This window comes from Teleopsis dalmanni, chromosome 1 (assembly GCF_002237135.1).
Source record: "Teleopsis dalmanni isolate 2A chromosome 1, ASM223713v2, whole genome shotgun sequence".
NCBI lineage: Eukaryota > Metazoa > Arthropoda > Insecta > Diptera > Diopsidae > Teleopsis > Teleopsis dalmanni.
Window position 1 is genome coordinate 15767145 of NC_051846.1, and position 14139 is coordinate 15781283.

At 32.5% G+C, this 14139-nt stretch overlaps 1 protein-coding gene across 2 annotated transcripts; it reads left to right on the forward strand.

Moving 5' to 3' along the window:
- Positions 1 to 325: 325 nt before the first annotated feature.
- LOC119670035 (mediator of RNA polymerase II transcription subunit 15) lies at positions 326 to 10282 on the forward strand. 2 transcript variants are annotated; one of them, XM_038080136.1, is made up of 4 exons: positions 326 to 707; positions 835 to 909; positions 1040 to 1192; positions 9641 to 10282. In XM_038080136.1, the coding sequence occupies exons 1-4, from the start codon at positions 489 to 491 to the stop codon at positions 9968 to 9970; spliced, it is 777 nt and encodes a 258-aa protein (XP_037936064.1). In that variant the 5' UTR covers positions 326 to 488; the 3' UTR covers positions 9971 to 10282. The 2 variants fall into 2 exon arrangements, with proteins under 2 accessions (XP_037936064.1, XP_037936065.1); XM_038080137.1 differs by lacking the exon at positions 835 to 909 and having other exon boundaries at positions 379 to 707.
- The last annotated feature ends 3857 nt before the right edge of the window (positions 10283 to 14139 follow it).

Genomic DNA, 14139 nt, shown 5'->3' on the forward strand with positions numbered 1-14139 from the left:
AGCCACTCAACTATTAAATGGAGTTTGAGAAAACCATTTAGAGTGACGTCACAGTTGGCACATAGATACAAATAGATACAAACAACTGCTTACAGTGCAGTGATAAAATCATAAAAACATAAAAAGAAAAAATATATAAAAATAAAAAAAAATAAATAGTTTGAAAAGCAAAGATACAGCTAACTTAACTTCAAAGAGTAGCCACAATTTGGATCTCATTTGGCAACCCAAGCAAAAAAGAAGAAAAATAGAAATAAATCCCAACAAATCGAGCCGTGGATGCCGAGCAAGGCGCTTATAAAAGCACAATTACTGGGCGGCTTACGGCAGATACTTTTTTGAGACGGTGTTGGACGCAGTAAATTTAAGAGTGCGGGCGTATATTTTTGTATTAATTATATAGTGAAAGAATTTGCTATAGAAAAGCAGAAGAAATTGAAAGTGAATTTTATTGAAAGAATTGAAATCAAAAGCATTTTCCATTAAAAATGAAAACGATTGTGTTACTTGTGGCCATTTTGGGTTTCAGCGCTGCCCAGCAACAAGGTGTTGATCCAGCGTACTTACGACAATACTATCAACAATTGCAACAACAACAAGGCAACTCCGGCGATGCAACGCCTATATATGAACCGAATTCAGAACAATCACAACAATATGTCAGTCCTGGTCAACAATTACGTGTCAAGGATAACGTGCAGGAACAAGTAAGCTAAGCAATAACATTAGTGCTAAATAAGTGTACTCGTAATTATATATATGAAAAAAAATCTGTCACTGTCGAATGAATACTAAAATATGAAAGTATTAAAATATATAAAATTTATCTATTAGATACGACAACAACAACAGCAGGGTGCTTATGTGGCACCTGCAGTGCGTGATTACTTGCAACATCAATCTCAACAAGTGAGTTGCGTTCCGGAGTGAAAATAGATTAATTTGAAATTTTTAGTGATAATAGTGCTTAAATGCTACTTCCATTTTTATTTTTTAATTTTATAAATAACATTTTGATTTTGTTTCCTTTCATTATTAGCAACAATATCAACCACAACCTCAACAAGTTGTCTATCGTCAACCGCAAGCTGTTACAGCACCACGTCGTCCACAGCCAGCTCCACAATATCAGGCGCAAATCGCACCTAAAGGAAAACTACGTCAACAACAAGAGGAAGAAGAATACGATGATGTAAGTTTTCAATAATATCTATATTAAAAAATCCATATCTTTTATGCGGTATGAAACCTTCAATAATCAATGTTAGGTTAGTTAATACATTAGATGATATCTATTATTATTTATATGTTCTATAAATAAGAATATATCCGATATTTGCTAGCGATTGATATTCTTCCTGCTCAAAAAGTTTAAATATGATTGAGTTTTTTTCAAAATACTATAAAATGAATAATGGAATTCTACGATGTCAGTATTTTTTATAAAATTAGATTTGAGAAAGCAATTATTATATTAGAGTGATATAAGAACATTTATTTCGATGAAGTTATTTTAGATTAAGTACTTTAAGCAGAAGAATACTTTAATATCATAATCGCCGCTAACGCTTTTTCCTTTAATACTTTAGTCTGCAATTATTATAATGTGCGTATCCCAACATATTTAGGGTATAACCTTATGGACCAAATTTATATTCTTTAATGCATTTTTAATGCATTACTCAGCTGAGTACCGTTTTGATTCTGGAGTATTCTTGTATATCTAGGTTTCATCTATTGTTATAGTATGGAGCCTAAAATTGTTATCACGAAATAACTCAAAATGCCTAATTACAAGGAATCAATAACACCTTGCTATTTCCCATGCACTGTGAACAAACGTGAATGCTACATATTCCGAACATATATTCGTTTTTGCAACATCAAATATTTGGGCAAAATAGGGCCCAATGTATATACATTCAAAATGATATATATTTATATATTTATATTCATTATTTATATGTATAATGAGGTATATCATGTATCATGATATATATACATGATATAGTAAGCTTTTCTGATGTTTTCTCTAGTAGAGTGCACGTCTTTTCATATCTGTATAGTTGCGTTTAAACTCAGTAAACTATCGGCAAGTAGTTGATTTTGACGGAGCAATATCTCTATAGCACTTTTCAAGTCATTGTTAGATATGCAAGGTATATTTCTTCATTAAAAAGCAGTGTTTAATCAATATACGATAGTTTTGCTTTCATTGTTTCTTATACAGCTATAATTCAATGTGTTATATTAGAAATTTTATGATGTTTTAACACATAATGCTAGAAGGTCGCTACTTTCTAAAAATCATATAGATTTTGTAGGAATACTAATGTCTGATGATAATGTTACTGTTGAGATTTGTTGAATGTTTTTTTTATAAAATATATGATGCATAAATATAGTGGTTGTTTTCAACTTAAGTTCGAAAGTCGCTGCTCTCTAAAACTGATATGTTTTTTGTACGATTTGTCTTGTCCGATAGTTAGTCTTTAGACTTGCTAGTAATGTTTTATATAAAACATATACGCTTATTTGGCTGCTTACCAATTACATTTTTCACATCCTTTACTTTCAATTGAAGACGATCTATCACAAAAGTTCAGTTAACTTAGACGAATCTTATTATATAAAATAATTACATATCTTATTATTCATATTTTTGTATAATGAGTATATTATGTTAGATGAATGTAATATATGATATAATATAATTTTTGCAATATATATATCTATGCATACATATTGCTACTTCACTTTGACTGTTTACATTACAATGAATTTAATAGTCAATTCCATACTAAGTACATATTGTATCTTCCACACCCAGTTTCAACTCCCATCAATGGCATTTCAATAAGTTGAAAACTTGCAAACTTTATTATTGAATGTCAAACATAAAATCGTTGGTTGGGTTCCAGTCTATTAAATTTCACTCAACGTTGTGATTGCAAAATTAAAATTGTTTAAATTTCCAACCTTCAACTAAAATTTAATTTATTTTGTACTTTTAAGTACGTTTTTTTAATTGAAAGGTTGCCATGCAATTGCGGCGGCTGAATTTCTTCGTGGACATTCGCCAACGTTACTAGAGCAAAATCGTAAATGTTGTAATGCATTTTTGTGGTGTAATGTAGCGTTAAAAAAATGTACGATTAAAAATTAAATTTAATTAGTCAATTAAAAATTTATACATTAAAAGCGGATAAAAGAAATTGAAAGTCAGATTTAACGCAAAATGCTGATTGCAATTTAATAATTATTTGTAATTGCTTACTGATTTACCTCAATAAGTATTAAGTGTTTTAAACTTACAAATCATTTTTAATTTTTAAATAATTTTTAATTTTTAAATAATTTTATTTACTATCTAATTCATATGACAACACATATACCCATACCAAGAATTTTCTGAAAAAGCTAATGACAATTATAGGGTTCCAGCGTTTTAATAGAAAGACAACTACTCGTATAATTATTTTTATTTTATTGGTATATGTAATTGGTCCAAAAAATTGCTTATAGTTCAAATTAAGACAGATTATATATATAACAAAAGTATGTGTATAGCATTGTATAGCATATAATGTATTTGTATGTTTATATCTGTATATTATATATATTATATATGGCTTCTTTTTTTCTTACTACTTCAAATCTTATGAGATCTATTTTTGCTTGTCTAACCCGAACAGTGACAAGCTATACAATATTATTTGATTCAACTTTTGATACAACTTTTCTGATCTTCGAAAGGTAGTAGTTAACATCTGTTTATCCAGTTAGTAAATCACTTTTTAATTTAAGTTCAGATCTATTTTGACTGAGTTACTTGCTTAATTTTTATTTCCCTGGAAGTCATTAAATAGAATTATGTTATTTTATATTATGCGTATTATTTTCAATATTTTTGATTTTCTTTTTCTTTCATGGATTTACTACAACTTACATTTGAAGTGTTAAACATTTCGAGTACCAAATTCGGTAATAGAATATTATGGTAGTACTCATGGTAAGGTGACAACAACAAAATATATGTTCTCGAAATGATTTTTGATGTTACTATTTTACGTTAATCTGTTGAAGCATTCTGAAACAGCAACATGTGAAGCTCTAGGGATATATATTTCTTCTGATAGTTCATTTCTAACTAAATGAAAAAAATTTTCAACTTTATATGTTAGTCCTTTGCTAGGCGAGTCGATTGAATACAGGTTCCCTTACAATCATTGTCGTGATTGTGAGTTAAAGAAAGAAGTGAAAAATGTTACTAATATATTTTTCCATTATGTGCCAATTGCTATAAGACATCTACACACTTTGTTTACTACATTCTTAAATATCTATCTGACATATCAAAGGTATTAACAATTTTATTGAAGCAATACAGGGGTTTCCCGCTTTCATATAGGAACAGTTCTATCCAAATAATTTTACAACTAGCGTATGTTGTTTAACAGTTACATCCCAATGAATCAAATTTTTATAATCCAATCGACTCCATTTTTCTGTGAATCGGACTATATCTACCATATTATATGTCAGTCATTCATGCCATAGAGAATATAATTGTTAAGATAAAAATGAGATTAAAATTGCAGACAGCCTTTGTTAAGCTATGTTTTTAATTTAAGTAAGCATTTTATATACATATTTTATAAATTAATAAAACTGAAATTGAATAGAAAAGTTGAACTACTAATAGAATGTTCATTATTGTGAAGGACAGTGGCACACCGTGGCCATCTACATAGGCTGAAATAAAAGGATGGTAGATGAATGGTAGATGGCATTCATTGCATGCTGTTTGACAGAAGAAGAAAAATAATAGATTATTTAAGAAATATAAATTTGCTTCGTGGGTGTAAGTAGGAAACCTTTTACTTCTCAGACTCTCTGTTTTAATATTTATTCAATGTTTTAAAGACACTTTTTTACAAATGAAAATTAAATAATTAACTATAATTACATGTTATATATTTATATATTACGTCATACATATCCGTCAACATTTTTGCTTATAAATTTGTTTTTAATTCATTTGGCTGTATGCCATAATCATTTTTTCCTTCTTAAAAAAAAGGAAAATAATGCAAAAATATACAAGAAATTTGCATAATATTTTCATTATAATTTTGAAAGTTTCCCGCTGTATATTTAATCTCCCAGACTCCAACGCTTTTCTGGTTCAGCGTGCAAATGCATGCACGCATTGCCTACAGCAAAATTAGATACTTCACGAGTATCTGTAAAATATAATATAATATAAAAAAAAAACAAAAAGAAACGAACTAAGACTCGCCTTACATGTTTGCAACATTTTCGCCAAATATAATAAATGTTGCGAATAACACTCAGCAATGTCGTTTATGGACAATGAAAAATGATAATTGTTGGCATGGTTCGTTGGTCCGTTAAATGGTCATTCTTCGGATAATGCCAAACAAAAAGTTCATTAACACTTTTCTTGCATTACCAAAAGCCACAAACAACAAACATTAAGCAGCAAACAACAAATAAGCAAACATAGCAACAACAAACAGAAACAACTTAAACAATAAACAAATCAACCGATTAACGAGTCCGGAATAAGCAATCACTAGAAACAAGTTGTTGCTGCTCGTCATAACAGTAGCTTCGACCAAAATAACTTCCACCCGTGGAGGCCATGGGAAGCACATAACTCACAACTGCTCCAAAACTATAACTCATAAGCCATAGACTGACTGCACGCAAAATGCAATATTGTGGTTGCTGGTTGCTGGTTGCTGCCTGGTTGGTGGATGGTGGATGCGAGTGACTAGCTTAGCTTTAGAAGCTAAGCGGAGCAGCTGCATAACTGTGGATATGCGGAAGTTGGCGTGTGTAATTGGCAGATGCATATGCCATTTTTAATATCAATTTTGGTTACTCGCTTTCAATGTGTTTCCATGAAATTTATAATGATTTTTTAACAATACAAATCGTGCCTTTCATTTTATATATTTATTGGGTTTTGATATGTAAATTGCTAACATGCAAATTACAGGCATCATACAAACTAAAATGTGTGAACCTGTTTCGTGTATCAATGTGTCTATCACTACAGCATCATCAAAAATCAGAAAAATAAAAAACTTTTATATATTTTAATTAGCTGAAGGAGCTGAAATGCATTTTACCCTAAATAAGTTGAATGCGCTGGTTATACTGGTTTAGTTGCATATCTGAAGTATCCTACTTTTCAAACATCACACACATTTATGTTACGCACCTATTTACACACAGTCGTCGGATAGTTGCTCAACATTACTCGATAGCCTACAAATTGCCTAATATGCTCTATTAATACCAGCTGAGATACAAACTCTGATAGCAGAATTATGTACTCATGTGTTCAAGTATCTTTAAAGCTTGTTGCACATTTTCCTTTCTTTTTTAAATTTATGCCTTTTTAATTTAATTTTATTACCACGTTGCAATCATACATTGAAAAGTGCCACAATCAGCAAACAATCCATTTGAAGCCAAACCCAAGTTACCTTCACCTACTTCTCGGTCGCTGAAGCCAATCATACGCATTTCATGTTTTCTGACTGATTCCTACAATTTTTTATCCGGTCGCTCAAATTGTTCTTTTGCAACAAATGCATGGCAATATTACTTCTTTTGGCCTCCAGCAACATCAATTGTTGCTTGTCTGTGTTGCAAGCAACAGAATTTATGCTTCAGTCTTTACAGAAGTCTAAAGTCTCGAATATTCAAAATTTTCTTCAGCGACATTTCGCACTGACCTTTCAGCCCAGCTGCAGCCGTAGGTGTGTTGTTGGACTCTTTGATTAAACTAACTTACAACCAGCTCAATTATAGACGTGAAGAATCATGATGGATATTTCATAAAACTATAATTAACATTTAGGTCAAGGTATTTCCATCCAACAGCTGACGATCCTAAAAACATAATATTCAATAAATTCGATCTGCTGTGTTCTTTCAAAGAAGTTCACTGCAGTTAGTATCTGCCTGAGTTTCATTCCAAAAAGAATTCATAAAAATAAATTAGTGAATTAAAGCTGAGTTATAATGCTATAAATATATTATTTTTTACTAATAAAGTTTATAAAGTTTTTCAGCATACGAAATATCTTTGAGTTTAGTCTATAGAAATTAACGACCACAGATGATAATATAATAAATATAAATATAAAGAAAAGGGAAAATTAGAATACAAAAAATTCGTTTCTTAAGATTTTCTCAACTACAACTTACATATTTCACGACTCTATTTAAGAGTTTTATATTTATATACTTACTTCGTCCTTAGCCGCGTCGAGTAGTCTCCGCCAGCCAGCCCGATTAATTGCTTGCTGTTGCCAGTTGGTAGTACCGAGTGCCCCCTAATTGTTGGTCATCTGGTCCTTCCAACGAAGATACGGACTTCCTCTATCGCGTTGCTCCACTGCGGGCATCGAATCAAATAACTTTCTAGCCGAAACAGTTTTTTCTATTCACACGACATGACCAAGCAAGAGGAGCCGCTGAATTTTTAACTCATAACACATACAGCTCATTGTTAATGTTTATTTAGGGATTAGAATTAATTACATTAATAGCTCTGTGATGTTAATAGTCTGTTTATACTTACAACAGACCCTTCCCTAATAACTTAGATTTAATATAGTCAGACTTACAAACGAAGGCCAGAATGTTTGTTTCTGAGGCGTTTCTAACATAAAGTAAGGATCCGATTTTTTACTCAATGCTCCGCTGCTGGTCCTTTGTTTAAGATTTAATGGGTATTATTAGTTTTGGTTGGTCTATTTTGTGTCACGTTGACTAATGTTGTCGGATAGCTAACTAATAGAAATTAAACACATCCTTAATGATTGGCACTTTAGTTCGAAATCTAAATTGACATTCTAATATTTATTCTTGGGTCATATATGTTAATTTCTACAGTTTTATTTCTCTTCGCCTTGTTTCTTAATTTTTGCTGCTATTTTTTCTTCCATCTTCTTCATTTCTGTTGTTGTTAGTGAAAGTGTGATTACAATGTAAGAGCTGCCAGGTTTACAAAGATGTAATAGACGAAAAATCGTTGTTGCTGCAGTTGTCTGTAGGTATGAATGTAAGTAAATATTAAGTGCACTGAGAAGTGATTTCAATATTTATTATTTTATGAAAGAACCAAAGTTTATGAAAGAACCATACTTGGTTCTTATATATTAATAACATGGGTACATATATATTAATAATATTCAAAATGAATTCCATCAGTGAGTTATAAAAAGTTTTCTTTTCAATGTGAATTTCTAAATTCTATTTACATTACGAGTATATGTTACTGATGTGGATTTTGTGATGTGGAATAATTTTACTTAATTTACTTATTATTCAGTTATCATAAGTTAAATATGGTTGTCACGGTTATCTTAGGAAACTTCTTAGAGCTGTTAGCACATTGCTTTGCTAAATAAATTTTAGATGATTTAAAACCGCTTTAAACATTTAATAAATGCTAAGATGCTCTGTATGGAGAGGTCTTGTAGTTAATTAAGATCATCTAGAAAGCAAGTCCTCGAATGTGGTAGAATTTTATAAGGCAGATGAATGCAGATAATTCGTCCCCTTACAGCGTCGGCAGAAGTCATTGAAGCTAATATTTAGCCACCTCATATGTATTTCTTACAATAATTCGATTCCAACGTACTTATAGATGCACTTTAAATATATAATTAAACAATTGAAAACCTTATAAATAATATTTAGCCATAGCTAATTTCTTAATGAATTTGTTGTGTGTTATTTACTGCTTCATATTTGGCACTGTATGAACATTAATTTTGATTTTAATGAAGTTGTTTATTTAATATTCAACGTCTTACTAATAGTTATATATATATATATATATATATTGTGTTCATTAAATTAAATTAATTGCAACATCCTAAACGAACACGCCGCCAAAACCGCTGCGATCGTGGCGATAAATTTAGATACTTTTTGTATTTTATTATGAAATGCATTTTATGAAAAAGCTAAAGTCTTATTGAATTTACAAGTATCTTGCTTGGGTTGTAGGCCGGTGTGCGTTTATCGTTTAATAGAGCATTGATATTAAATTTGTATCAATTCACTTTCACTCGCAAAAATCATTTATGCGCGACAGAAAATCGTACGAGGCAGTTAGCAGTCGGTAGTTAGCAAGAGGGAAACTCAAGCCGCATGTATAGAATTGCCAATGAGCCTGTGCCAGCCACAGTCGTCGCTAACGCGCACCAGAATGACGCAATGAGGTAAATGCCAAACGATTAACCAAGAAGGCGACAAAGGCTCACAGACTTTTGGAGGTATTTTGTAACTAAAAACTTTTAAGCTCTTTACCTGCCTAACTTAACGTTAGGCCCATGTACTTGTTAGTCTCTCTGTTGACTGTAAAATGGTCTGTGAACGAATCCATTGACTGCATTTCTAAAAATTAACACACGAACCAGTTACACAGCTGGAGTTCATGCCATGCATGCATGCGGCAAGTAATTGTACTGCACAGCAATTGCCTACTGCAACATGTGCAACTAACACGGTTAACTGAACATGAAAGATACAAAACTGCAAGATGTTGAATATGCAATAACCTTCTTTTTTCTCTTCTCAATTTCAGCAAAATTCTTCGTATCAATTTGGTTTCGATGTAAAAGACGATGAATTCACCAATTATCAAAATCGAAAGGAGATCCGTGATGGTTCCGTGATTAAGGGCAGTTATTCAGTTGTGGATTCTGATGGCTTCATACGCACAGTCAAATACACCGCAGATCCTAAAGAGGGTTTCAAAGCTGAAGTTATACGTGAACCAACAGACATTGTTGTCAAAGTTCCTACACCAGCGCCACAACAATTGATCCGTTCGGGTCCTCATGGTGGACACAAATCACAGGAGTACTCCAAACAACAATACCAACCACAACAATATCATCAATATCAGCAATAGAACTTATAATACGAATTTATAGTTTAATCGTGCACCCGAGGGTGTGTCGTTAAGTTTAGCATTTAGTGTCCTTGCTTCACTAAGACTAACTAAACGGAAGCTGTTCGCTTGCCAGAGTTATCGCAGCCTCCCAAGTCTGATCTTTATATTTAAAACTATTGAGTTACTTTATGCCTAGTGTACATCCATTCAATCTGTTTTTAGTTTTAAATTTTTTTGTTTTTTTATAATTTGATGAACTTCAGTTCATTTCAAAGTGGTCATCGTACTCATTAGTCTTAATTTAAATAAACATTAATCAAATTAAATAATAAACAATTCGTTTTTTAAATAAAATAGATATTGGAGTCTCTATCGTCCGTGTTATCCATGTAAGAGATTTGACGGGGTTCTAGGCCACAGCGCTAGCTTTACTTCGAATAGCTTAGAGTACAACTTTTTTGACTATCACAAATATATGAGACAGATATTTTCTCGATATTCAAAATTCTACATCTAATATCTTCATAGATTTTTCAAACTATTAAGATTGGTTTTGTGTTTGTTTTAATATTTTTCTATTTTGCTTAAAAGCAAAATCAATATAATCAATATAAATCAATGTGTATATTTCATAATCTATGAAGAGCCCATAACATACATCTGTGTGTACATTTCATTCGATTGCTCTATGAAAACTCCTTTACTACTCTAAACGTGATCTTTCATCCAGTAAAAATGTTTTTTGGCCAAGTACCATCTCTAACAACGACAAAAATATTTAGATCAAGAGAAAGAAGTGGTGATAGATAGGTCATACGCTTCATAAGAACAATTCAACTATAGCGTGAACGTTCCTTATATTCGTTAACCTTGCACTGAATGGTTGCGATATATTTATACAGAACATTGGCAGTTCGAATTGTAGGAAGAAACTCAACATAAAGTTCGTGGGATATCAGAATAGAAGTCTTTTTTCCGCCTTATAGTGGTATCAAGAGCGAGCGATGGTAGAACAGAAATAGGTGGAGTATACTTCGATCTAAAATTGAAGCAGTTAGTTGGGTGGAGTTTTTTTTCAGCGTTTTTGATGCCATCACACTTACAAACACATCAGATATTAAACACACATATATAAGAATATGTTTATTGTTACATATTCGCAGTATTTTGAATTATCATACAAGCATATGTGTACGATATAGGTGTAGAGTGTTAATGACAGATCTCAATGCATTCACATTAGCATATCTTTAAAAATATATGTGGAATATTGGCACCAAATAATCACATAAATTATATGGGTATGACTCCCAATTATTAACTAATCAACAACAGAAATTGTCTCAATGCAGTGAAATGCTCCATCTCCAACAGATTATCATTGCTTTAAGGAACTAAAATTATTTTAATATTTGAAGAGTAACGATTTGATAGGAGTCAATCAAAATTAATTTAGAAAGCAAATAAATTCTATTTACACATAAAAAATTAGCAAATAATAAAGGCTGAGGGCATCAAATTATTCTCCCAGGCTTTTAAGGAATAAACTAGACAAGATGCCAACAACAAAAGCCAGAACTGTGTCTATGAGACTTGTTTTGCAAGAGCACCAACATACAGGAAGATTCATTGATTCTCCCTTTGGTGCTATTCTGGTCATTGCTTTGTTGTGGACCGGTCAGACCGGTTCGGTTCAACAGCAATACAAGAAGTTGGCTGGCGTTCTTGAATAAATTAATTTCAAACCTTGTGAGAAAATACAAGTTAACTCTGTAGCGAGTGCATTCTTCTAAAAATTTCATTGATATCTCCTTGCTAAATAAATAAAATGTAAAAATGTCCTTTTGCAATGTCCTTGCATATATTATTTCAAACAGAAATCGAATCAACAGAATGAAGTGTTGGGAAAAAGGGTTGATTGCTGTCTTATCACACTCACAAACATCTTATTGCAAATGATGATGACCTCTGATAGATATGTTTTGACAAAACCGGTTCTGGACATGCCAAACGTTTACAGAATTGTGTTAATGACGTGCATTATTGTATCAAGTAAAGGGTATGAAGCATAAAAGCATAACCAAATAGTTAAATTCGAAGATATTTCCAATGAAGGACAGTAATAACTTTGAATAATTTTTACATTATATTGATTTTGACGAACGGACGTCAAACCAAATTTAATATGCAAATAGATATGTGTGGTCGGAAGGACAATGTCCCGTTTTGGTATTAACACAAACAGCTGGACATGTAGTGTGATGCCTCCTTTAATAGATGCACAATGTATCATAATATAAGAGGAAATTAAAAAGTACGAAGAATTTATGTAAATGTAATGCAGCTACTAAGAATCAAGGCATCTGAAGAGCGATCCTTACTTTGACACTATAGCGGTAAAAGTGCAACAACCCTTGTTCCTGTATGCAATTCATTGTGCGGTGTTAGTCATTTTTCTATCTTAAATGCATTCCTCGCACCCTTTTCTTTAACCATCATTACAAGAAAATTTACATATCCTCATAGCGAACATTTATATTGGTTTATTGTGAAAGGACATCGAACCAAAATACATGCGTGAAAGCATTTTACATCTCTTCGGGTCATCTTCGAAACTGGTTTGTCAAGTAATCACAACTTTCCAATCCAAAAATTGACCTTTATCCTTGAGATAGAGAGCAATAAGGAAGAGTAAGGTTGGAAAAGTAGACTGACCACTTTTGTCGTGAGAACTTTTATAAAGGCCAGCTTGTAAAGAAATTCAGGAATCAGGACTAAACTTTATACCTGGCGATAAAGGAATGATCTTTGTTAAAATATTTTATTCTCTTCGATTTCATTTCAATAGTCGACTGCTGCTGCCTACAAAGGGCTAAGTTTGCATTTTCCATTTTCCATTCTCCAAGTGATGCTTACTGGCATTGAAATGTAAATGAAGCGTGCATTTTTCGCATTGCTCGTGCAATGAGAGAACAGAAAGTATGATTTATATTCCTCACTGCCACTGTTTTTATTATGCATAATAAAATTTTAAATGATTTTAAATAAATACGAAATAGAAGTGTAAAGTCACGTTTCAAATGCAGAAACTGTTAGAGCAGCTTAAAGCGCTCCCTGTACCAAATTCCAGCGATGTGCACCGTATCCTCCCGTCTTATCAGCCCAAACAACCTTTAAGCAGAAAAATGCATTAATGCGTGAAATTTGCATATCTCAAGTCATGATTGCGCTTACCTCACCCTTATAACGATTCCCACCATTGAAAGACTCCAAGCGCTGTTCAAACAAATCTGGCCTATCCTCAACGTGTCCATATTTAAGTTGTTGTGGTCCATCGTATCTGATGAAAATATCGCTAAATTGAATAATCAAAATACTCTTTTAAATCAAGGAAATATAGCGAAGTCAAAGTCGAAGTGTCTTGTATTTGCAACCCTTACTGAAAATATCGTGTTTCCTTCAGAGGAGTGGAGTGATGTGTTGTCTTCACAGCAACAGCAGCAGGATCAACAATTTTTTTGTTGCCAGATTCATTATTCCGTGCAATTGATTTGATTGCTGTTTTCGCTGCATCATCAAGACTATCATCCACAGTTTGACGCCTTTGGCGATGTTCATAATGGAATTGATTTTTAATCGGCAGCACATGCACTATTCTGCTATTGTATTGCACTGGAGTTTGAAAGTAAGAGACTAGAGCAGTGTCAACGCCTCTGCGTAGTGGCTTTGCATTGATCTGCGTTTGCAATGCTTCTGGTTGATGGTAATTGCCTTCCTTACGATATTTTGCAATGTCAGATTTATCGTTTACACTTTTCTGTGGAAGGACATAGATCGGTTGTGCAAAACTCTTACTGCCATCTACATTTGCATTCAAGGTTACGGCATTTCGGTGTATTGGCCGCAGATTCTCTGAAGTATTAGAATTATTTTGAGTTTGTGTTCTAAAATGCTTAAAACGCGGATCGTAATTTAAGGGCGTAACACTTAAGGCGTTTATGGAATTGATTAGTAACACAGTGAAGTAAACGACTCCCAACACCATTTCAAGTTTTAATAAAATCGTACAGAAAACTGCGAAGTTTTTGATCAACAATTGCCAAATGCCAATCAATTTATACCTCAAATCTCGCAGTCCAACCTGTGGCAAGCTTCCGTATTTCCACTTGCGAGATTGTTAATTGTGC

Excerpts from the sequence above, each read along its gene's own strand:
- LOC119670035 (XM_038080136.1), top strand. The coding sequence starts at position 489 with ATGAAAACGATTGTGTTACTTGTGGCCATTTTGGGTTTCAGCGCTGCC. Across the intron at positions 708-834 it reads AGGATAACGTGCAGGAACAA|ATACGACAACAACAACAGCA; the intron begins GTAAGCTAAGCA and ends TTTATCTATTAG. Across the intron at positions 1,193-9,640 it reads AGGAAGAAGAATACGATGAT|CAAAATTCTTCGTATCAATT; the intron begins GTAAGTTTTCAA and ends TCTCAATTTCAG.